The sequence below is a fragment of the Coccinella septempunctata genome, chromosome 8, assembly GCF_907165205.1.
Source record: "Coccinella septempunctata chromosome 8, icCocSept1.1, whole genome shotgun sequence".
NCBI classification, from domain to species: domain Eukaryota; kingdom Metazoa; phylum Arthropoda; class Insecta; order Coleoptera; family Coccinellidae; genus Coccinella; species Coccinella septempunctata.
The window spans coordinates 30,276,454-30,303,461 of record NC_058196.1 but is presented as its reverse complement, the minus strand read 5'-3'; the positions used below and the strand labels follow the sequence as shown (position 1 = coordinate 30,303,461).

Sequence of the window (27,008 nt, the reverse complement as noted above, 5' to 3'; positions counted from 1 at the left end):
TGACTTGCTTTTCACAAACAAAATATAATAAAATCGCCAATGAAATATTGGCCACATTCTTCATTTGAAGCACCTTATATATGATGATATGTTTTTTTTTATTTTCTGTTGCTTCGAATTCTATTATTTTCTTTCTTCTTCCATGTTTTTATTGGGTTATCTGAACCTTGACTCTACAAGAAAGGCTTTAGACTTCATTCCCCCACCTCAGCTGCCATCTTGGAAAAAGTAAGATGAAAAATTCGACCTGTGGGCACAGCTAGGAGACTCATAACGAAACAGTTTTTATTCGAAATATTTATTAAGTACAAAATAAATACAAAAGTAAAAAGAGGAACTATTCAAAGTCGTACTTGAATACATATTTACAATATTCGATTAAAATCGATTTTCACATCCTAATACAACCATTTTCATGAGTCGGCGAATAAATTAGATTGAAATAAATTAAATAAATTAAATACGGTTGTCCTACTGACATGGAATGTGAAACATTAACAACTAGAATCGAGAAAATCTATACAAAAATATACAAAAATTACATACAAATTGTACAGAGAATACTGATATTGTCAACTTAATTGAGCTATCGAATACGTTTAAGAAATAAAAAAATAATTTTTCGATATTTGGTGACTATAGAAATCTGGGGTTTGTCATTGGAAATTGACTTTCAGGATTTTATTACTTCACGTCACTCATCAAAGTAGTGTTTTTGCTGCGAGTTATCGACCAAAAAAAAGCGTCTTCTTATCAAAAAACGCTAGTAGGTGTCGAATGAAAAAATCGCAAAATTTAAATTTTACACATTTCTGATTTTTTTTTAGCTATTGGGGAATTTGAATTTTTTTTGTGATTTATCGATTCGATAGCGTAAAGGGGGAATATCACATTATTATCTAAGAGTATTATCACAGAAAAATGTAAAAAAAATCCTAAACCTATTCGCGTTGTGAACCTATCAGACATGCTTCCGATGTTTCTTCTTGAGTCTCAGTTTCAGACCTTTCTTCTCTATTTGCGTGAGGAACCGTTTGAGATTTTTCAAGATTTGTACGTCGTAAAAATACGAATCTGTCAGGTTCATTTGGGTGGGCAAGCCGATGTGCATCTTCTCCAGGCACAGTTTTCTTCGAAATCTGCTCGGTATGGCTTGGTTTACCTCGCAGATGAGACCCCTGAGATTTTTCTTGGCCTCGTAGATTATCCCATTTCTTTTGTTCTTGTTGAAGTGGCCCTGGGAATTGATGGAGGTACTGGATAAGATTTCTAGCGCTCCTGCAAATCGTTGTAAGTACGGATGCAGCCTTCGCAACTTAATCTTCTGTAACAAAAATAATAAAAAAAAATTATTTTTTTTTCCTTTTTTTTATTTTTTTTTTCAACTTTTTTTATTTCCAACCAAATTAGCAACGTAACATACTAGTTTCTATTTGAGGGCGTTCTATTGTTTACTCCTTTTTATTTTTTATTATTTCCATTGATTTTACCTCACTTTTTTCGATCTTTTTATTTTCAACTCAATTTTTTTTTGTGGAATGACAGATTTAATAATCTATACTTACGAAGTTCTTCGGAGATTTTATCCTCCTCACCATCTCTGTTGTGTTGAGCCATTCAAAAGTATGCCTCAGATGTTTAACGCCTCCAGTCTGCAAAAAAAACGAAAGATGTACTCGATGCTTGTCATGGGGCTTTATATTTCGTTTCTGGTTTTGACCAATGCACCAGAAGGGTGATAGTTTTAACAATAATATTCACCTCATTCCTGTACAACCTCTCCATATCCTTCAGGTCCTTCCTGCTCTTAATGATGAGCATCTTCAGCTGATTTATCACCACCACATTACGCTCTGCACTTCTGCCATGTCTGTATTTCTCCATCATGGGTGGGGCAGGTGTATTGTTGCAAGGATCGGTCCACCACTGAATCGTATTGCATTCCGCAATGCAAGGAGTGAATTGACCAATCACCATGATAACATAGAGAGTATATCGGATATCTGCGGAAAAAAATTCAGTATCAGTCAATGGAACACCGGAAAATCCATCCAAATTTGACTTGAAAAGTGATAGATGACAGATGACAGACACCCCTGTCTGTCAGCGGTGGCAACCTGGCCTTTTGATCCTTTGTCCAACTGACATTAACCTGTATTGAACGTGGATTTGATTTGGATACCGATGATTTGCGTCAAAAGAGTCTTGAAATCAATTTTTTATTGTTTTTCGTGAAACAATAACTTTTTCTCGATACACACAAGACTATACGGAAATTCTATGACCTTAGCGACCATTCTATAGAAAGTGAAAAAAGTAATACTGGGGTAACATTCTGGTTGAAGATATTTTCATTGTTCAGTAAGTAATTCCGTCTGCATTGACTTTTTTATGATTTAATTTTTATCAATGATTTAAATTTTCGTGGTGGAATTTTTCCCTTCATTTCATGTCCTAATATCCCAAAGGACCAAATTTTTTAAATCTCTTCAAGGTTGTCTCTCATAAACTAGAAAAACCGCAATTTTCTACTACACACAGCTTGAAAAACATTCGTCTATTTGTCTTTCCACACACTGGTGTTAACAAAGTGAAAACGGTTGAAATAAAAACATTTCGTTTTCTGATTAGTAATTGATGAGTTCCTCCACAACAAATTCCTGATAAAGGTAGGTAACAACTATATTCGATTATAATAATTACTTGTCAGGTATAGTCAATAGACATTATGTTGCGGTTAATGATATTGCACTCTAACTGTTATAATGCATTTTTTTATGCATCAGGAGATCTTCGGAAATATTTCGAAACATAGATATCAACCATTTTTATTTTTGGGTGATAAGTTCGACAGGAACTTGATTTTTCTGAATAGAAAACTGTGGATTTTGACTGATGAAGAATATGAGGGGTATGGGTGAATGAAAGCATTGAGCATCAGACTCAGTGGTGATAAAAAAGGGCAGTCAGTTATATATAACTTTGGAAATACTACCTAATATTATCGAATGGAAAACACAGACAAAAGAAATAAGAAATTCGAGGATAATTATACATAATTGTTTGATGATTTTCAGTACGAAAAAAAGGATCGTAAGCCTCACAATAAATCGAAAATTACTAAAAAAGTATGTCGATTATCAGTACAAAAATGGGAGCTACAAAAAGAGAAGAGTTAAGCAGTGATATTCATTCTACAACACCTGACAATTGATCTGAAGGCCCAAAAATTTTGGTCACAGGGACTTAAAAAAAAATATAAAAAGAATAGAGAAATAAGAGGAAAAAATTAAAATAAATTAAACGAGAAACAAAAAGTCGGAACTCACAGTTGCTGGTTGCCAAACCAGGTAATTCCTTCGGTATCTGAAACATAACAGCACCTCCCCCAACTTAACATTGGTGGTTCCCTCTCGAAAAATGGAACCCGCTCGTTTTGCGAACTATTACTGACCGCGGTCGGAGTCAAACTGGATATACTCAAACCGCACAACGCCGCCACTAAAATCTCGCTTCTCTACGCTAGCGATGTCCTAAGAGTACCTTCTAGTTTCGTAGTACGTGTGAGATGGCTTTTGCGATCTCTTTTATTTGATGGATATGACACACACCAAGAAGCTGAAGACAAACGCTGAGGCGGGGCGTGTACGGGAGTAGTCTCTGGTTATTGGACGGTGGAGGGTGCTTGGTAGCTTAAGTATACCTGGTCGACCCGTAGAAATAGTGGAAGAAGTAAGAGCAATAGTCGATTGCCTGCTAGATAACACAATTGTTGCAATTCTCTTTTGTGAAAATCGCTCAGGTACCGTTAGGTGGTCTCCCATTGGTGGTACCAAAAAGGTAGGAGAGGGGGTAGTGCCTTAGTCGACAAACTGCCATTAGTTTAGGCATCTCGACGAAGAACTTGTGGCAAAAGTTCCACAAGACTAGGAATGTGATTGTCAACGTATTTTAAAAGATAATTTTCATGCACAGATAAATTAGAGCTAAGTTCATCAATTTGTTGCCATCTCAGACAAACTGCCTCTAATCCTAATCCAAAAATAGTTTCAAATCTTCAAATTCTCCTAAACTAGGTACATCGGAGATTCACCAGGTTCTACCCTCTGGTACTTCAGAAAAACACTAAAGTTTGATGCAAGATCGATTGAAAACAAATCTCTATGGAACATTCAATCAAGATCTGGTCCTTCTCTTGCAGAGATTCACTAATAGGCCAGGATGATGTTGTTTTCTCAACACAAACATTGCGGAATCCTCATTAGAGTTTCTACTTGGATAAACAGGGTGTTCCATGAACATTGCGGAGTTTTTGAGTCGGAAAGGTTCTGTAAGCCTTGGTTCCGTTTCCAAGATACAGGGCGGTCTATGTTTTCCCTAGCAATCCATGAGTATAAGGCTGGACTGTTGTATCCTGGCTGGAGCCCGCGATTTCTAACATTTCTTGTAGTTTGGGAAGCTTTTTGATGTAATAGAATTCATTGTTCGATTGCTCTTCTGGAGTTTGTTTTTGAATATCAAATAGTTTTCAATTTTTTACTGAGAAGTGGTGCATTCTAGAGAAAAAAAGCAGAGATGATGATGGGGCAAATTTTATATGGGCAATACTTGGAAATAATGAATTTGCTTTTGAGTTCTTTCGAATAACTCGAGAATGAAACTATTTGAGTGTTCTTGATCTTGAAACTCTGCATCATTTCAATGCAGAATTGGTTCATGTTCAATATACAGAGTGAGCTTTTGACTCGTACAAACATTTTAACCGCAAATTCTTGAGGTCGAAAGAAACACTTTTCTCCTTTACCATTTTTTCCGAATCGGCTCGGTTTAAGAGATACAGGCTGTTGAAAAACCATGAAAAAATGTTATTTTCAGTTTTATCTCACAAACGGTTTTATCGAATGAAATGAATTTCGGAATATAGTTTACCATTCATTTGATGAATATTTTTCGAACACAAGATATCACCCACGTCTTCCAGTTTTCTCATTATGACCATTACGTACCATAAAAATATAAAAAGATATGAAATATTTTCTCATATAATGCGCTATTTTCGAGTAATTTGAGTTCAAATATTAAAAAGTATCTGTGAAATTCGAAAAATTGGCTACTTTGGCTGAATACAACTGTTTTTAAAAAAATCCACAGATGTGTAGTTGCACAGATTCAGCTAGTTATCTTGAAAGTAATTTCGTTTTTCCAGGGTTGGCACAGCTCATTATGAAGGCTCAAAATGGCTATATATTTTCATCAGGACCGAATCGGAAAAAATGGTATAGGAAAAAAGTGTTTCTTTGGACTTCAAGAATCTACTGTTAAAATATTTGCCAGAGTCAAAGTCCCGCCCTGTATAAATGACATTCAGTCACATATTTACGATCTATGAACCTTCAGACGGTACAAGCTAGGCACTACGTCCAGTCATAGACCGAAAAATCACCTAAAAAAAGCCTACTTGATTAAGAATTTAGATTTGTCCGGTGTTGCTGAACTTGGCGAGCCCGAGGTGTAAGAAGTGGTGGAAAAATGGGGTTTTCATTGATTACGATCAACGCTCCCGTACCTCAGACGTCCGACACTTAACCGCGTTATAGTAGGCTCAGATTTAACAAGTACAAAGGAGACACGCCGCGTATAAGCCCAGGGCTTCGGACCGTACCGGAGGCCAAACCTCTGACTCCGGTGGTCTCGACCAACATTTGTCTATGAATAAGTGACCGCTCTCGAATTCTATAACCGATGATGTGCTCCACCGTTCAAGAACGGGAACCGAACGTAGTAATATACGGCGTTTCCTTTTAATAAACCTACCTATGGGTTGTTTAAACTAATAGGCGAAGCCGACAACTAATTATAATGGTGTTGTAACTTTTTTCTACTGCCGTCTATTTATATTAATATTATCACTTGGGTTCGATTGGGTTGGACGTATCTACGAAGGAGGCTGCGGTTTAGAATGGATCTGTCGTGAATCATTTGTTTTATTAGATGCGGAAAAACAACACGGAGGTAGGTGATTTTGGTCCATTGGGTTCCTGTTTTATTGACGGTGAACTAAGCGTTGGGATCGTAGATGAAGGATCTTCAAAGACCACCAGTAAGCACGAAAGTATTACTGTACGCCATTCACTTTCATTTTAGCACTCGGTTGGCCATGAAATAATTTTCTCAAGTTTTCATAACTTCATTCAATTTTATTTTAGCAGTCGGTTGGCCATGGAAATTTGACACATTTCACTCTGTATACTACGAAAATTTGGGGTTATGAAGCTTGTCAAAACATTTTTGGGTTTTAAATCAACGCTATGTTGCCCGTTCTACGTAAAAGTTTCTGTTATTACGTATTTTATCACAATGTCGAATCTCTTCGGAAAATATGTGACGAACATAATTGAAGTTTATACAAACTGATTGAAGGCATACCAAATCCAGTTATTTGCATGGAAAATACAAGAAATCAGTATAATATCATAATCTGCACTAGCTTGAGGAGAGTTAATGTTCGTTATCTTCTTTGGCTTACATCATTTGAAGATTTCAAAAATATTAACCCGAAAATGAAATGCATATGATCCAGTGGTTGGGAATGGGTATCTCCCGAAGGAATTAACAGATAATTACAAGAATATTATAATAAATTCTTCAACAAAAATCATCTTGCATCAATATAAGTAAAAGGAATTGAAGGAAGTTTCAATTTAAGATGCAACTACACCGTTGAACAAAAATTCACATGAATAAACAAGTAACAAGGCAACTTGCGCGTAATTGTGGCTATTCATCGTAATACATTGATGTAATAATAATAATTAGGTATTTATTAGTACCTTAAGACATTTACATTGTATAGGACAAGTCAAATGAAAAATAGAAAAATCCATTTTAGGGAACTTATTCTCCAATGACATTTATCGAAAATCCTGTAGTAAACTTTTCGCATTAATTCACTCAAACATAAAATTCTCAAATGCCACCACTTTTTTGGGTTTCCCAATAGTAGGAAATTCTTTTCATTTTCCTACTATAGGGTACTCTAACGATTTGTCAAAATCAGCTGCTTTTTATTATCACTATAAGAACATTCTTTCCAAAAACATGCACAAAATACAATACTCGACCAAAACAGCATGCGAATCAGTGGAGCATCCTGTGCACTGCGGTATTTTCAGATAAGACTGTAACTATCGACACAATTTAATATTTCCCTCCATAGACGAGAGTTTATCTTTCACGTACGTTACAATTGAGGTTTTTTTCGTGGCGCCAAAAAATGAGTAAGCCTATGTCAACGATGCTCTTTACGATATAATAATGAATTTCAAGAAGTCCCACTTGAAAATTGTTTATTTACTGAGTAACCCATTCATCTATTCCGAGTGAATCATGAAACAGGATCAGATTCATCAATGGAATAGACTTGGAACAAAGTGACACTCTATAATGCAAGAATAAGTGATTCTTGATTTTTGAGTAGTTTATTGATGAAGTATCACGATATAAAAAAAATTTCTACCGAAATAAATCTTTGATGTTTTTGAGCGTACATATTTGAATGCCTTGTGAAATTGCTGGTACATCCTTCTGGTATAAATTAATGGGCAAATGCAAACAAAAAAGGCAGTCACATCACTATGATTTTTATCTGAACTTCACCTTCGAAGATGGTACGTACAACAGCAGTTTTTACCTAAAGATATGCCTCTTCGGCGACCGTCTTTCTCCATTGGTTATCAAGGAAATCCTACCACAGCTACTCTGATACAATTCACTTCAATACTCAGAGGATTCTTGTAGACTATTATACTTATTAACCAACCTTATTCGACCAAACACCGCTTCACTTCTGACTGACTTTTTCCCTCAAACCTCAATTTATACTGATCCTAGGAGTAGCTGAAGTCAAAGCCGTCTGTATAAACGTGAGGTTAGGCTACCGCTTTTCTGGAAAAACCCCATTTTCTTTTTTCCGCCAACTGTAGTCTTGCGTTGATGTGCTGATCATGACGTCAGGTTTTGCTACTGCGCAAAACTGGTTTCTGTCAAAATGCTGACGTGGCTGACGTTTACGTCAATTTTCACATGCTTTAGGACGATTGTTCGCTATGCATATTGTGACATTTCGACAGCGCTCTGTGAATATTTGGAAATGGGAGAAAGAGCGTCGGTACTTTTTTAATAAAATGAAAATTTCAAATTCACCTTCGTCTGACTTGTCAAGTTTTACATCACAAAATTGAATTATGAAACATTTGGTGTAACCGCACAGCGATATTCTTTCGATCAACCCAGATTGTCTTTATCGATTCACAGAGCAACTAAACAATAAAATATTCTTCTCGGAGATATATACAGCGCTGGGGACACAATTCCTTGATTTGCACACGAACATTTCTCGAATGATCACGGTAATGAAAATGAAACTGAAAAAAAAATTGTACATTACCGTTTGGAGAAAATTTGATGTTATTCGTTGACATAATTGAGATTCACAACAATTTACGAGCTATAGGCGATTCCATTTATACGAAAATTTGCGTCATTGTCATCGATAATATTCAAATTGGTAGATAAAGAGATTGTTCTAGAAGTATTATTTTGTTTCGTTCGATAATAATCTTTATACAGTCCCTGGCCATATTATTAGACGCATTGATTCGATGCAAAATCTCAATCAAACAGGCTTTGAAATTGTTTAGTAGGTTATTTGTTTTTGAATATTGAATTATTGAATTGAATGTTATACATACTTGATCTGTAAATGATTTTCACATATAATATGTCATATTCAATAAAACAAATTTTGATTTATTGATGATTAAACAAGAAATTCTAATATTTTGCTGAGCCACAATGAGTAGCTATGAGAGCTTTATACTATCAATGCAGAATTGTTCGGTTTGCTGCATTCGAGGATGATGATTTCATATGTGGATTATCGAAATAACGTCCGAACCTGCAGAGTGCAGGACGTCCACTGGAAGACAGTACTGATTCATACTTAAGTATTAATACTAAAACATCAAAACAATTCAATGAGAGTCGTAGATAAAACTGACATTCTGTGGAAATGAAATTCAAATAATCTGCTTTTTCCTCGGGCAATACCAGTAAATATAAAAAAAATCCTCAGTGCGTCTAATAAACTGGTCAGGGACTGTAGATAAACTGGAATTCTGGTACCAAGGAAGAAAGAGAAGACATGTTGACCGCGTAAATTTTGCGACATTTTGGCGTTTAAAAAAAATTTTATCAGAGCTATGGCAACAAGTTGGCGTTAATCCCTTCAGCCAATAAAAAAATTTTAATTCACTACTGAAATAAAATAACATGAGCACGAGTGGATAAACGCCATCTTGCCCTTGTTGCTATGGATAGAATGATGCCTTAGCAACAATCAATCAAATCCATACCTTTCATGTCATTTTATAAATTAGATAATTCTCTGGAAACTGTTATCACCTGAATCCTAATCAAAATGAAATAAAAGTTTGTGTAAAACACGAGAGTTATGAATGTTTATTCTTTTAACCCACTTGTTGTACCAATAAATACTAATAAATTATTAAGAGCTATTCTGTTCGAGTATTTTTCAGGTTTCACTATATCCCAGACATTGTGAAAGTGAAATGTAAGCGCATTCGCCATCTTGTACTTATCAAGTGGTTATATTGACCTATTTAATGGAATGATATCAAAACATCGATACACAATCGGAATTTAAAACCGAGATTAAATGAATATTCAATTTGTAGTTTTTTAGTGGATCTTTTCTGCAATATTTCATTAAAGGAAATCTTTCATACTAATAAAATAGAACTGTATTGAAGCCAATTTTGAAGTGTTAATTCATTTTTGCATTTTCTCTGTGCGATTGTAGAATATATTTGAACATATCAGAAAGTGAAATAACCGAAAATCATCAATTGTTCGATAAAATTCAAGTTCTAATGAACAGGTATGGTTCAGAGAGATTAAAATAGCTATTTTAGCAGTTATTAAGGGAGCTGATATCAAATGAGAGGAGGTAATGTATGGTCCAATGAAAATAACGGAAAAAAGGCCAGTTTACTCGATATTTTCAAGAATTATTCGAAGAAGTTATCTATAGGATATGACCAGAGTTGATCACCGAGTAAAATCTAAAATTTCTTAGGGTAGAAATTTTAAAAATGAAGAAAATTTAATGAGCTAAAGATAGTAAATTATTTTAGATCGAGACTATTGAAAAAACGACTTCTGCAAAAGTTAGAGATGGCCAGTAGTTTTTTGACGTTACGAAAGAGAATGTGATAGCTAACATCCACAGATATGATAGGCACTTCAAGAAAAAAAATGAGAAAAGAGGAAATTTTTTTCCCAATCCGAAAACTTTCAGTCAGCTGCTTAAACATGCCTGTGTATCAATCGACTCACCGTTTCAGATCATAAATCACACAGTAACCAACACTTATAATAGGAAGAGCACAGAAACACCGCGATATCAAGGTTAGGCCCGTTTCACACGAGGTAATCGCGAGTTATATTTACCTAAAGATATGCCCTTTCGTCCACCGTCTTTTTCCATTGATTCTATCGAGGGAATCCTTCCGCAGCTACTCTGATACAATTCACTTGAACGCTCGCACGCAGCTAGTGGCCTATGATTCATCAAAATTAACCAACCTTATTCGTCTACAGACCGCTTCACTTGTGACTTTTTCCCGAGAACCTTAGTCATTTTATAGCGTGTGCTGATCCTGGGGACAGCAGAATCTTAGGCATCAACATCGACGGTGGTGGGGGCCTGGGGAGCGATCTTATCTGGACCAGGAGGAATCCCTGGATGGCTGAGGAATTTTCGCACCTCGGGAACCGTGACCTCGGTCTTATCTTTGCGTTTGTAATAATTAGGCAACGTTTTCGGAGTTCGGGGAACTAACGGATCGATCACAAGATAATCTGGATAATGCCGATTCAATCTGATGGCACGCTTTCGATTTTTGGCTCATTATTTCCCATAATTAATCGGGTTTGAACAAGTGATGATGCACAGGTTATCTCAAATTGTTTCAAGACTATACTGCATTCGCATTTAGTTTAGCAGTCGGTTGGCCATGAAATAATTTTCTCAAGTTTTTGTAACTAGAACGGAGTAAGGTTGGCACTCATGAAATGTCGTTAATGTCATAACGCCGTTGCCACAACTAATATCAATTTTTATTACGAAAATGCCGAAAGTGATTGAAAAAAGAAACACGGGTTCAGGAAGTGCTATTTAGAATTCAGGTCCGCTCATTCAACTAGTTATAGCCTGATATTCTAAAATCCACAATACGTCAGAAGGTAGCGAACATATTCAATGTAAGAGAATTTATATAATGTTTCATCTGAATCTAAACGACTTATATTTCAACTGAATATTTCCACAATCAGAAAGATTTTCAATGAAGAGGATGACAAAGAATTTCCTTCTATTGGGAGACCCAAAAAAGTGGTGGCATTTGAGAATTTTATGTTTGAGTGAATAATGCGAAAAGTTCACTACAGGATTTTCGATTAATGTTATCGTAGAATAGGTTCCCGAAAATTGATTTTTCTATTTTTCATTTGACTTGTCCTATACATTGTAAATGTCTTAAGGTACCAATAAATACCTAATTATTATTATTATATCAATGCATTAAGATGAATAGCCACAAATGCGCCAGTTGCCCTGCTAATTGTTTATTCATGTGAAATTTTTGTTCAAAGGTTCACAGTTCATCTTGATTGAAACTTCCTTTAATTCCTTTCACTTATATTGATGCAAGAGATTTTTGTTGAAGAATTTAACATTCTTGTAATTATCTGTTTATTCCTTCGGGAGATACCCATTCCCAACCACTGCAACATATGCATTTCATCTTCGGGTTAATATTTTTGAAATCTACAACTGATTTAACGTATTCAAACTTTAGCCAAAGAAGATATCGAACATTAACTCTCCTCAAGCTAGTGCATATTATGATATTATACTCATCTCTTGTATTTTCCATGCAAATAACTGGATTTGGTATGCCTTCAATCAGTTTGTATAAACTTCAATTATGTTCGTCACATATTTTCCGAAGAGATTCGACATTGTGATAAAATACATAATAACAGAATCTTTCACGTAGAACGGGCAACATAGCGTTGATTTAGAACCAAAAAATATTTTGACAAGCGTCATAACCCCACATTTTCGTACTATACAGAGTGAAATGTGTCAAATTTCCATGGTCAACCGAGTGCTAAAATGAAAGTGAAGGGAGTATAGTGTTGTATTTCCAGTGAAAAAGTGCCTGTAGAATCATTCTTGGGTATTTTCGAAGATTAAAAAGTTATGGCACATCGACGAAATACAAAATTTGGTTATATCTTCAAGACAAATGGAGATATGGTGAAACGGTTTCCACTAAAGTATTTTCCATGGAAATCTAGCACAGGACAAAATCAGTCGATCATAGCAAATACTCATTAGGGCAGTTATAGAGGAAAGTTATCGATTTTCTCCATAAAACTTTTCGAGAAATGACTCAAATAGAAAATAGAGGTTTTTTACAATCATAATTGAAACAACAGAAGCTATCTTCGGTAGAAACATACGTTGTTTTCGGTTGATAGAGGTGGAGAAGAAATTTCCCAAATTTTCGCTCATCTTAAGTGAACACCCTTCTTATAATTTTTGGTATTGGTTCTGAAACACCCCATAGAAATGTTTGATACTTTCCCAATGAACCCAATACGACCACAAGTTCCAGAGATGAGCCTTCACAGGTAAATCTCTCGCACCTTTCGTCCAAGTTCAGCTACCGATAGACCTGACAGAGGTCACTAGCTGTGCTGTACATTCTCAATACCTACACGGTTCATATTACGAATCCACATAAACCGCTCTATCTCTACACCCAAACTTGTGGGAGTATGTTGAACTTACTATCACGATCCGAGGTGACAAAATAATATCCACGGTGTATTTGTTATGAATGAATCTGATTACGATGTACAATTATTGCTATTTTGTTTATCAGTCAAGTGCGCTGTTCCCACGTTAGCGGAATTCATACAAACCACCTGTATCGCTTTTGGTGCATATGGGATTGAAATAAACCTGTAGGCAGTCCAGTTCTTATGCTTTCACTGGCTCCTACTCGTGTATGTTTTGCAACACTGAGCGGACTTCGAATTGGTTTGACTGAGAATTTTGGAAGCTCATTTTAAAGACTCTTCGGACATAAAACTAATAATCTGAATACTCGCAGAGTTTGAATGAACAACCACTCCCTCATCGAGAAAAAAAAAACTCAAAAAAGGGTCCAATTCCTCCTGATTTCATCCAAGTCCGACGGGCTCAAATCAGTTAACCATAACGGAAGATTCAATGTCAAGATTGTCGAACTTTACACGTGAATGCCTCAAGCGACATCGCAATGTGTATACCCTTGGGCAATGTTTATGAGTTTTTCGCCCAATCTAAGCATAATACGCTACACTAATCAGGATGTGGAGCAAACTTGACATCACACAACGCGATCTAGCCGATGTATGACGTACCAGTATGACGTCACCGATAGCTACAGGCGACAGACGTAGAGGTCAATCGTGTTATGCAGAGGTTCGCTTATCGTAAATTGAGCGAAACGCTCTGAATGGAGATATTTTCGGAGCATTTTCTGGGAACCGGGAACCGACTGGACAGTTTGATCGACTGGGTATGGTATATGCGGTATGTTGCATAGACGTGGAGTTTGCAGGACGACTAAGTCATGAGCTTACCGAAGAAAACAACAAACAGATGAGGCATGGACTGAAGGAGCTTTTTCTGCAACCCATACAGGAGTTCGAACCAGAATTTTGCTCTGAAATAACGTTTTGAAGGTCCCTCATTTTTTTAGTGCTGCTAGTGGTACTCTGTTTCCTATGTCACTTAGTACATCGAATTCCAAAAATCCTTCTCTGATTAGTTAATCCGTCATTGACGTTGATTGGAAGGTCAATCAAAAACCCCCAGTCGAAGGAATGTTCTGAATTCAATCAACCATCAGACGAATGACTAACAATGGGTCTAGCATAATGGAATAATATTGGTAAATCAACCGGTCGATAAATAATTCTGAATTGGATCGTTTGGAATCAAACACCTGTTGCCATAAAATTATGACATCATACAGTCCTCTAGGCCGATGTTGCTAAGGATTTAGTTCCTTATTAAATAACATTATAATAAGTGGGATTAATAGGTATTATTTTTTCGATGGAACAACTGAGATGATGGCCAGGAGGAATTTAGGCTTCAAAATGATAAACTGAGTTTGCAAATTATGTTTTTAGTTGTCGTATCCAAAATCTGAAAGTTAGCATACGAGGATATATTGAAGAATTCTTAGCCTACTATGGAACCAAACAAAATTTCAATGTCAAAATATTTTATTACTCAACATATTCTCCTCTTAATTGGTTACATTTATTATAGCGAACCTGCAACGTCTCTAGACCTTTCAAAAAAATTTTTCTTCTTGCTCTGCAAACCAGACCTTCACAGCTCTCATTATCTCCTCGTTGGAAGAAACTTAACGACCTTTTAAACTTTTTTTCAATTGAGGAAAGAGATGATAGTCCGATGGAGGCGAATCTGGTGAATGAGGGGGTTGTTATAGTAATTCAAACCCTAAATCATGAATTTTTTGCATGGCAACATGAGATTTGTGTGCAGGAGCGTTGTCCTGCAAAAACAAAACACCTTTGGATAGCTTTCCGCTCCTTATCTTTTCAATTTTTTCCCGTAAAGTGGTCAGTAATGTCGAATAGAAATCTCCGGTTATTGTTGTACCCTTATCCAAAAATCAATCATGATTACTCCATGGCAATCCCAAAAAACTGAAGCAAGAACTTTTTCAGCAGATTTTTGGACACGAAACTTCTTAGGTCTTGGAGAACCAGAGTGTCGCCATTCCATCGATTGTTGCCTTGTTTCTGGATCGCAGAAATGCTACCAAGTCTCATCCATAGTAAAAATTCGGTTTAACTACAGCATTTTCAGATCAAGCATAGATCGAATGCGATGCTTCTACCCTTGCACGCTTTTGGTCAACATTCAAACATCTGGGGATCCATTTTGCAGCCATTTTTCTCATGTCCAAATTGACGTCAACTATATGATGAACACGTTTGTATGATATATTCAGTGCTTCAGATATCCGTTTTATCCCATTTCGACGCTGTGATAAAATCATGTCATGAACTGCATCGATATTTTCGGGGATTGAAACAGAAACTGGCCTTCCCGATCTGTCATCAACTTCAATGAAAAATTTACCTCTTTTGAAGCTTGCAGTCCAATTTTTCACGTTCGCATACGAAGGACATTGATCACCAAGGGTATTAAGCATATCTTCGTAAATCTGCTTACCTCTCAACCCTTTCAAATACAGTTACTTGATGATGGCTCCAATTTTTCGATTTTCACAATTTCGGTGGACATCTTCTTTCTTTTAATTTATTGCCTAACTTTGGTTTACTTTTTTGACCTCAAACTTCACACTGACACTTCTAATGAGTTATTGTTCGTTGCTATGGTAACGCAATATTTTTTTTAGGCATGGAACTGGTCTAGACTAACTAGATATCAATACATCCTCGTACAGTATCATTATTTTACCCTTCAGAAAATTATGGAACCATTCAACTAACACAGTATATTAGAGAATATATTCCATTGGCGATAGGTAGACTGTATTTTTTTGCCTTGTTCTTTTGGCCGATGTTGCAAATACCTACAACGGAATAAAGTGCATAATTTAAACTAGTCGTCTTGCATATATAACCCAAACTTAACCGTCTGGGATCCAAGGTTAACTCATTCTTTTCGACCGTGAGTGAGGAGGAATGCATTCATCACAAAATATAATTATTTGACAACCTAATATTGTGCCTTCAAGTTGTCCACAACGAGTCAACTCTTGAACTTTCCGTCTAATTCGACAAACAAGGGTTTCACTTGGGAATCGGCCAAGGTACCAAGTGGTTCTTTAAAATGTAGACAAGCTTCGAATTGAACAGAAAAAATGGTTGTTTAAGGAATATTCTGTTCTATAATGGCTAAAAGGTGTATTCGCAGACTGGTTTTATTGACAGAATGAAAAAAAAATCGATTTCGAAAACTGCACAACCAAATGCAATTCGTGTTTTTAGAAAATGTCTAGAGATCATTGGAAATCATGGTCAAGGTAGTACTTGGTTGGTTCCTCAAGAGCTTCCCTTTGAGCATTCTACTCTTCGAGTTTTACAGGGGCATAACATTCGATATTGTTGCTATTTCTTCAAATATTGACGATTGAAAGCGAACTTATACGTTCAAACGGAAAAAAAACACATCGTTGTTTATGACAGCATATACAGCCTACTACAATTAATCGATTCCAAGGGTTGTATCTCAGACATCTTGAATTTTGATTCTATTTTCGGTGAAATGACTTGTTTCGATGACAAGGCATCGGATAAATCTGACCCAGATCCATGATACATAATTATAACGACATCATTCGATAATCTCTACCTTATATCGTCGAGATCATATCACAATCAAATAATCATTATCGCCGCATGTAAGAAAAACTCATTTCATCAGCTCAACAATGTGTAAATTCCTTTCTCTCAACAACCATTACAGAGAGCAATGAAACACCTCTCGATGTTGAGAATCCTTGTAAGATCACTCAATAACGAATGACCCTCCCAAGTTGCATATATACAAATCGACTGGCAGTATGAAAAATTGCCGTTTTTGCTGCATCTGCGTGAGAGCCACCCGGTATTACTTGGTTCATTAAGACGGACTAATATGACATGATTGTCTGCCCTGGTATCCAATTACCTGTCCCTTGCTATTATTTTAATTTTAGTGGACACACGCAACGTTGGTTTCTGTTTGCTTTTCTCACTTTGGACTTAACAGCGCAGCAACAATCAAGGTAAATAGCAATTTTAATGCGTTGTCTCACTTTGTCGATGACGCATGAGGTACTTCCTCAAAGAAAATGGAGATTGCAAGTGTGGATTAGCCTTAGTTTGATATCCGATAGCTTATGTAATCTAAGGACACTTAGGGGTATCTCAATCAAGCTGTAAGATTAAGAGTCAAATTGGCGCCGTGACCAGGACATATTTTCTCGAACTATAGAACAACCCAGTTTATGAACGAGGTATGTACATGAATCTGTGAAGCCTCAAAGTTGCGATTCTAACGTTGAATACATCGGAATATGGAAATGATTTCCGAAGAAAATCCGAATCTAGGAACGCCACATCCACATGTAGGAAACCCCGTTGAGGAGTCACGAAGCGACAAGACAATATAGGCCTAGCCAGAACTCGTAGGCGTTTGGAACCATCGATAATTACATCTTCCAATTATGACGGACCAAAATAATTGTTCCAGTCGGATTGAAACAATAAGGCCGTCCAAAACGTAAGATCCAGATCCAGGAAACGCCTTCTAAGATGCGAAAAGTCCGTCAGGCTTCCACAAACAATTGAAATGTTCGCGTTTGACAGTGCGACCTCGACTCATAACCGCTAATTGCATCTGTGTCGCTTTCTTCGAATCGAATTGAATTGGAAAAATGTAGCCGGGATGGAAAAACGTTTGCAAATGAGCGATTCCGAAAATCTCCCTGTATTCTCGGTACCAACCTGTAAATGCGTGTACTTGATGTTATCTAATTATTGTCCTGTTAATTGTACACTCATCGCATTTATCTCGAAAATTTATTTTTAGGATTTATAGAAGGGACGCGTTTTTATGTTGTTTATGGACGTGGGAGACATTTCTTCATTATACAGGGTTGCCCACATGCAAAATGGATCCCCAAATGTTGACCAAAAGCGTGCAAGGGTAGAAACATCGCTTTCGATGTGTGCTCGATTTGAAAACGATGTAGACTTCTTAAACCGAAGTGTTATTATGGATGAGACTTGGGTACATTTCTGCGATCCAGAAACAAAGCAACAATCGATGGAATGGCTACACTCTGGTTCTCCAAGACCTGAGAAGTTTCGTGTCTAAAAATCTGCTGGAAAAGTTTTTGCTTCAGTTTTTTGGGATTGTCATGGAGTAATCATGATCGATTTTTTGTATAAGGGTAGAACAATAGCCAGAGATTACTATTCGACATTACTGACCACTCTATGGGAAAAAATTAAAGAGAAAAGACACGGAAAGCTATCCAAAGGTGTTTTGTTTTTGCAGGACAACGCCCCTGCACACAAATCTCATGTTGCCATGCAAAAAATTCGTGATTTAGGGTTTGAATCACTAGAACACCCCCCTTATTCATCAGATTTGGCTCCATCCGACTATCATCTCTTTCCTCAACTAAAAAAAAGTTTTTTTTTTTCTTCCAACGAGGAGGTAATAAAAGCTGTGGAGGTCTAGTTTGCAGACCTCCAGTTTTTTGGAAGGTCTAGAGACGTTGCAGGTTCGTTCTAGTAAATGTATCCAATTAAGAGGGGAGTATATTGAGTAGAAAAATATTTCGACATTGAAATTTTGTTTTGTTCTATAGTAGGCTAAAAATGTTTCAATATATCCTCGTACCAATAGTCCTATTGGCTTCGTGCGCACTAAGTTTACGTCTAGGCAATAATCCAAAACAAATTTTCAGATTTTGACGCTGAAAAAGCAATCAAACGGAGTAAAAGAGATATAAAATATAAGGGAGTAAACATTGGATTGAGTATTTGATGGAAAAAAATCTTCAACTTACGAAACCACAAAACTTCCGAACTTCCTCAACTTTTGTGGAGCAGTATGAGCATATTCGACGATATCCGTGTTCTGGACAACCAGGATGATAAACAAATCCGAGCAGTTGAACAGTTATTGTCAATCACGCCCTGAATAACAATTACTTCATGCAATTTTACGTCATTCGAACTAAACATTGGATAATTCGTTGTACCATAATATGATCCATGATCTAATTTTAGGCTATCGACGTGATTTATTTATTAATTGTCATCAAAGACGAATGAACCGAATCCAGTAAAAATAATGAAAGCACTGACGTGTAGCGTCAGGAGACATGGGCGGTACCAGGAGGGGGCAGAGGGGCAACCTTCCCTCATGGAGGCTTGACTCAAATGTCAAAAACACGACAATCACAGGGAGAGTTTTGTTTTGTTGCTATTTCTAACCGAATTTTGCGAGATATGTTTCATTGACTCCCTATATCTATATATACTTGTAAAAATAATTGTTATTAGCAACTCACAATCCTGCCTACACATTCTAACGCTGCTGTAGTAATTCAACGATATGCAAAGCAGTATCAGGTGTTTAAAAATGTCGCTATTACATTTATGAATGGAAAGCACAACAACGGTAGGCGTTCAAGAACACGCACATCTGGTTGTACCTCTGGTTACACCGAGGCTGCAGGTGCTGCTATGCAATCCGAAGATTTGCAACTGGACTCTGTGAGAGCCTATCCACGAACGTAGTTGAGGAGTAAGCAAATTCGCCAAATATTTCCCTGGTTGTCAACCTCCAACGGATCGAGGTCCCCTGATGAATGTACGTGGGTGTGCTCCATGAATCAGGTGATGGCAATGGTCTACATTTCTTCGATTCGCGTTTTAAAATAGACATGGATGCGAGTGCAATTTTCAACCATGGGAAAGTGAGCCTAGACTGATGCGTTTTTCTCTCGCGAGGTGGTGTTGATGAACTTTTCTCTGGGGAATGGAGGCGCGGAAGGTACATTCCACCAAGCCAGGTCCTCCAAACATATTCAACAGTGGCGCACCTAGAAGGGGGCAAGGCACATAGCTGTTTGGTGCTCTTTTTAGGGTTTTATCATCGCCTAATCCAATCCTCTCTGAATTTATTGGCTGTTATACAGGGTGTGTAGATTGTCTCTGTCTAAATTTTGCAGGCTGATTTTACAGGTAGTTTGCGACTAAAAAGTAGAAGTGAAATTTGGCTCAACTATTGAATTGATGGGTCTATACTGGATGAAAATCCATATTAATCAAGTGAATTACAGGATATGGGAAAACAGGAGTTATTTAATCCCTACACATGTTTCGCTACCACAATATCGTGAATGTAAACTGAACTACACTGCGCAAAAAAATTAATGCACATTCTGAAAATCTCAAATTTAATGAAAGTTAACTCTACATTGACTTTATAACTTATTTTTTATGTTCTCTCGGGAAGGTTTTGAACGAAACAAGACACATTAAATGGAAGAAAAATTCAGCATTTCACCGAATCTTATGTGAAAGAAGAGAAATGAACAATTTTCAAAATACTGAAATGCTGATAAGTGATTTAATACTTGGTATTTCCACTCCTTGCGTTAATTACAGCTCGGCAACGACGGTTCATACTCAAAATGAGTGATCTTAAAATGTTCTGATCTAATCCTTCCCAGATTTCTCCGAGTTGGATTCCTAAGTCATTAAGAGTAGCTGGATGATTTTCTGAACTGCTCAGCCTTCTATTGAGGTTGTCCCTACCTGCTCAATCGGATTGAGATCTGGACTTCTTGCTGGCCATTCCATTCGAGAGACTTCAACCTCTTCAAGGTACTCCTGAACGATGCGCGCATGATGGGGTCTGGCATTATCGTCCATAAAAATGAAATTTTTACCAATGTATGGGGCAAATGGCACTACATGCTCTTCAAGAATGTTCCTTATATACTTATCAACATTCATAGCTCCATTATGTCTGTGCGAGCAATCAAAGATATTCCACCCCATACCATAATCGATCCTCCCCCGAAACCAGTAGTATTCAGGAAATTACACTGAGCATATCTTTCATGTGAACGTCTGTATACAAGGGAACGTCGATCACAATGGTAGAGGCAGAATCTACACTCATCTGTGAAGAGAACTCTTTCCCAATGGATATGCTCTCTCGCAAAATCCAAACGCGCCCTTCGATGGGCTGGGGTAAGAGCTGGGCCTCTTGCCGCGACACGAGGCCTTAAATCATATTCTCTGAGGCGATTTCTTATTGTCTGAGTGCTTATTTGAACCTCATGAGTTTGCTCAAGCTGAATTTGAAGGAGGCGAGCGGTTGCAAACCGTTGTCTGAACGAAGAAACTCTCAAGTAACGTTCTTGAATGGCAGTTGTTACCCGTGGTCTACCCTGTCCTGGTCTTCGGACATTCATACCTGTCTCCCTGAATCGCTGCAACATTCTGGACACACTTGTATGGGAAACTCCAAACCTTTCTGCCATTCTTGTGTATGTCCACCCTTCTTCTCGCAAAACTACCGCTTGGGCACATTCCTCTTAGGTCAAATTGCGTGTTTCGCGTTGCATAGCGATCGAGTGTAGAAAATCAAACGAAAGAAAAACTATTGATCACTAGAATTGATCGAGAACAACTGATTTTAGAATGGAGCCAATACATTCAAAATCTGCTGGGAAAAAACATCTGTATTGAAGAAAACCGTTGAAAGTGGAAAACATATGCATGCATAATTCTGATGAAAATAATTATCATTGAGAACACCTTCAGTTGTAGAATAAATTTGAGATTTCCATAATGTGCGTTAATTTTTTTGCGCAGTGTATTTGGTACCGAAAAAAAAAGATTGACAATATTTTATATTCAATTTCATGAAGCTATTTTGCTGGGGCTACAAACTACAATTAAAAACCTTAAATGTATTAAAGATATCTCGTCTTTAGTTGAGTGTAACCGTTGTTATCCAGCCTCTCTCTTATCTAATAATTCTCAATTTCAGATATGGAATTTTTTCACTTGGCGTATAAGTTACCTACTTCACGTGAACCATGCATTTTTCTATATACGAACTGTGAGTTCATCCGTTATTTACAAATATATCTCGATAGATTTGAACTTATCAAAAACTGCATAATAGATTGAAAGCGTGCATCCGAACAATCTATTGCGTCTCTCAAACAAACCTGAGACATGTTTGTTCGAGAAGTGCTGCCTTGCAAAACTACCATTATCACCTATTTAACGAGTTGAAAATTGTTGTACGTTCTTGAATACGGTTTCACGTTACCTTTTATCAGTTTACGTGTTCAACAGCTGGTAAAGAATATTATATCAATTTATCAAGTGTTTTTTTATACGACAACAAATAGAATTCCTGAGCTTGTCGAGTCCTCAGGATGTACGCTGAAAGAATGCATTTAATTGCCAGATCAAATGATGATATGAGATCAAAAAGGATGCATTCTTGTTTAAAATAACGAAGTTGTTTTTTTATCCATAGTACAAGATATAAACAAAACTAATATACGAGGATATATTGAAAAATTTTGCGCCTACTATTGAACCAAACAAAATTTCATTGTCAAAATATTTTATTACCCAATATATCCTCCTCTTAATTGGATACATTTATTACAGCGAACCTGCAACGTCTCTAGACCTTTCAAAAAAAATGTTTCTTCTTGCTCTGCAAACCAGACCTCCACAGCTTTTATTACCTCTTCGTTGGAAGAAAATTTACGACCTTTTAAACTTTTTTTCAGTTGAGGAAAGAGATGATAGTCGGATGGAGCCAAATCTGGTGAATTAGGGGGGTGTTCTAGTAATTCAAACCCCAAATCACCGCTTATTGTTCTACCCTTATCCGAAAAATCAATCATGATTACTCCATGGTAATCCCGAAAAACTGAAGCAAGAACTTTTTCAGCAGATATTTGGACACGAAACTTCTTAGGTCTTGGAGAACCAGAGTGTAGCCATTCCATCGATTGCTGCTTTGTTTCTGGATCGTAGAAATGTATCTTAGTCTCATCCATAGTAACAATTCGGTTTGAGAAGTCTACCTAGGTTTCAAATCGAGCACAGAACGAAGGCGATGCTTCTACCCTTGCACGCTTTTGGTCAACATTCAAACATTTGGGGATACATTTTGCAGCAATTTTTCTCATTTCCAAATTGACGTGAACTTTATGATGAACGCGTTCGTATGAAATATTCAGTGCTTCAGATATCCGTTTTAGCCCAATTCGACGGTCTGATAAAATCATGTCATGAACTGCATCGACATTTTCGGGGACTGACATAGAAACTGGCCTTTCCGATCGGTCACCATCTTCAATGGAAAATTTACCTATTTTGAAGCTTGCAGTCCAATTTTTCACGGTCACATACGAAGGACATTGATCACCAAGGGTATATATTGAGCATATTTTCGTAACTCTGCTTACCTCTTAACCCTTTTAAATACAAGAACCTACTTGATGATGGCTCGATACTTCAATTTTTATCAAAATTTGGTTATATCTTCAAGACAACTGAAGATGTTAAAAAATCTTTTCACTTTTCACAAAAAATGGTAGAGATACCATTTGGTATTTGGTAGAAATACCTGTCAAAGGTATTTATGTGTCAAAAGATGTGGGTTGATACAAAATGTATCAAATGAATAAGACCCAAAGATTGAAGAATAAAGATGATCTCCAATTAGAGTAGATACTTCTTCTTGGCAGTGAATATATCCACCATAAAATGGATTCAGTCAATATAAATACTCGCCTCACCAATGAACTTAGGCCAACAACGCTGTTGACAATTTGATCCGTGTAGGTATATACCGGCAATCTATTAGAATTCCATTAAAAAGTTTTAACACCATTTATCAGCCTGGCCACTAGATGGTAAGATATCAATTGCATAATTTATGTCGTTGCATAATAATTGTGAAAATCTTGTCGGTACTGTAGGAAATCCCATAGAGAATTTATTAACCAGTACAAAGGAGTTAATTATTCTATAGCTGGAGTACGGAATTTGAATCATTTGGCTTTTTCCGATGTATTATATCATTACTCAGGAATTATTATCTACCTGGGAAAAATGGAGAAAATATTACAGTTTTATCGGGAAATTTGTTTATTGGTAATTGAATTAATTGAAAAATAATGGGGGGAATCTGTGGATATTGTTTATCTGCTTATACGCATGAATAAATTTGAACCATTTATATTCAATGTTGAGAAAAAATATTACCTATTCGAATAATGGAACAATATACTTGAATCTGATAGCGAAAACATACTAGGAAATATTTATTCTTCGCACAGTGAGGTCTGGATGACTTTTCAACCACATCTCCAAATTTTCTCCATAATTCAATCCTCTCACGAAAATCTACAGCGATTCATCTATAAATCAACATAATTTCCATAGGAACCCCCATCCAAACGACCAAACAGGTATATCCCCGGAGATACAATCAAAATTATGTTATTTGTAACTATTCTCGAATGAAAGACATTGCGAGATAAAGATCGCGGAGATAAATCCAATATCTGGATAGATGTCAACAAATAAGGTATTAGTAGTCAGCTGAATCACTGAACTACCTGTAAATTGATTGCTTATGCTGATTAGTTTTGTTTATGGACTGGAAGATATTTTTTATTGAAGTACAATAATCGATGTTTATGATAAGATTCGTGAGATCATCCTATAGGGGAACTCCCCAGTCTTCTGAAAAAGTATGTTTTTGGAAAATTGTAACTCAGATTTGAATTTTCGACAATATGTACTGCATACTCCAAGAAAAATTGAGAGATTAAGGCATTTGTTCAGTTGTTTTGAATCTCCAAAAAACTGCACCTCTTTGAGTCTATAAGTTTTGTAGGAATATAGTGGTTCATTAAGATTGCTTATTTCAATTGATTAACAAAGTGCATCTCAGTCCTTTGAGAATAACAATCCACGACTTCCTTTCAAAACTCCATAATACCTGAACAATCATCATTGAGCAAATAATTCGATCAAAATATTATCAGTTTGATATCATCAGTGATTCAACTACATGTGTTGAAAAAAAGATATTGAACTTGCTCATGAAACTATTTTGAACGGCATACCTCAGTTTTATATTGATCATTCCTAAAATCTGAATTGTTTGCATAGCAGATGAGAGCATTGACCAATTTATCGATTTTTTCATGAAAAAAGGTTGTCTGAATTTCTCTCTCCTGATGGCTGAACCATTTTGTTTCACATCGTAGATTGTAGATTTTACTTCAGTAACGAATGGAATATTTTAAAAAAATATTCAGTAAATAAAAAATAGTTTTGAATCAAGCATTGTCTTATTATTCTAAGAGAAATCGAGGAAGTTCAAGAATAATTCTCCAGTATGAAATCCAATCTCAGCGCCTTAGACTCTTTGGGAATTACGAAAGCTGAAATTCCGACCTATTTCACAGGCATGCACTCAAGATGATCCATCTTGTCATCGCAGCATCGACGAAAGCACAATCCGAAGATGTAATCAAAACAAAATGGAACTAAACGAAAACAAAACCTACAGAACAACTTACGTAGCATATTAATCCACGAAAACGCTTGTTGCAAATCACGGCTAAATCAACACTATCACAGAAGAGTTTCACAAGATTATGTTGACAACTGTCAACAAAAGCTATCGCGAGTGGCACTTGCACAAGCAGCATCTACAGATTTGTCGTCGGACAACGTTAAAATGAGAAGAAAAGGAAAATTATCCATAACACGGAGCTCTCATATGGTGGGGTCACACTTTTATTAACATTTCCAAGAAATGATAATTGTAACGGTGGAGGTATAATTGGTTTATGGACAACGAGCATAGAATCGGCTGTAGATGACAGTATGGACATGATTACCTATAAGTAAAAAGCCTCAAGGGTTGTTTTTGGCTGTGACTTGGGCATACTTATTGATCTTATACTATCTTTACTGTAGCATAATTGTAGAGAAACCGTTAACAAATTGTCTGTCTCTGAAAATGAGGAACCTAAGAAGTTTCGTGTCCAAAAATCTGCTGGAAAAGTTCTGGCTTCAGTTTTTTGGGATTGGCATGGAGTAATCATGATTGATTTTTTGGATAAGGGTAGAATAATAACCGGAGATTACTAGTCGACATTACTGATCACTCTAAGGAAAAAAATTAAAAAGAAAAGACGCGGAAAGCTATCCAAAGGTGTTTTCTTTTTGCAGGACAACGCCCTTGCACACAAATCTCATGTTGCCATGCAAAAAATTTATGATTTAGGGTTTGAATTACTAGAACACCCCCCTTATTCACCAGATTTGGCTCCATCCGACTATCATCTTTTTCCTCAACTGAAAAAAAGTTTAAAAGGTCGTAAATTTTCTTCCAACGAGGTGGTAATAAAAGCTGTGGGGGTCAGGTTTGCAGAACAAGAAGAAACATTTTTTTTAAAGGTTGCAAGTTCGCTGTAATAAATGTATCCAATTAAGGGGAGAATATGTTGAGTAATAAAATATTTTGACATTGAAATTATGTTTGGCACTATAGTAGGATAAGAATGTTTCTATATATCCCCGTGTTAACCGAAAATTTGAATTCCTTCAAACTATCTTGTATCATTTTCATGAACATCGACGACAAACTATCGACGGTCGCGAAACGTCGACTATTTCTCTCCCATCCCTGAACCGCGGGGATCAAAGAACCCAAAGAGGCGCTCAAAAATTAAAAGACGACATTTTTGGAGTGCCGGCCAAAAGGCAAATAACTCAAATCTATCTACTGCCACGTTTTTAGTTTCTCACGGTCGTTAACATCATTTTTCGCTTAAAACAAAGAGTTTAGGTGAGATATTTGAATAAGAATGAGATTTATCGCTGTTACGGGCTGCAACATAACAATTTAAAAGCTGGCCTGATTTGCATCTCGACAATAACTGAAATCTTAAATATGTTGATGAGTAAGTTGGTACGTGAAAGATGGAGGCTATATTATTTATACGGAGGGACATGGTTTGTGAGAAAATATGCGAATGTTCGTGCCGGAGTATAAAGAAAGTGACCTGGGCATGAAGAAACGCCAAACATTAAAAGTGTCGTATAATTTCAACGGAGTCGATAAGTTGGGATACAGCCGACTGCACTGTTGTGAAATCCGAGTATCCCGAACTCGTTTTTCTTTTATTCCCGACGAAATACAGGCTGTCACAGCTAAAAACTTATGCAAC

The 27,008-nt window shown here is 36.6% G+C and overlaps 1 protein-coding gene across 4 annotated transcripts; it reads right to left on the bottom strand.

Moving 5' to 3' along the window:
- Nucleotides 1-282: 282 nt before the first annotated feature.
- On the bottom strand, nucleotides 283-25,489 carry LOC123319393. 4 transcript variants are annotated; one of them, XM_044906328.1, is made up of 4 exons: nucleotides 25,350-25,489; nucleotides 1,762-2,003; nucleotides 1,566-1,652; nucleotides 283-1,324 (listed from the first exon to the last, which is right to left on the bottom strand). In XM_044906328.1, the coding sequence occupies exons 1-4, from the start codon at nucleotides 25,354-25,356 to the stop codon at nucleotides 962-964; spliced, it is 699 nt and encodes a 232-aa protein (XP_044762263.1). In that variant the 5' UTR covers nucleotides 25,357-25,489; the 3' UTR covers nucleotides 283-961. The 4 variants fall into 4 exon arrangements, with proteins under 4 accessions (XP_044762263.1, XP_044762260.1, XP_044762262.1 ...); XM_044906325.1 differs by lacking the exon at nucleotides 25,350-25,489 and adding an exon at nucleotides 10,531-10,698; XM_044906327.1 differs by lacking the exon at nucleotides 25,350-25,489 and adding an exon at nucleotides 8,447-8,496.
- Between the last annotated feature and the right edge of the window lie 1,519 nt (nucleotides 25,490-27,008).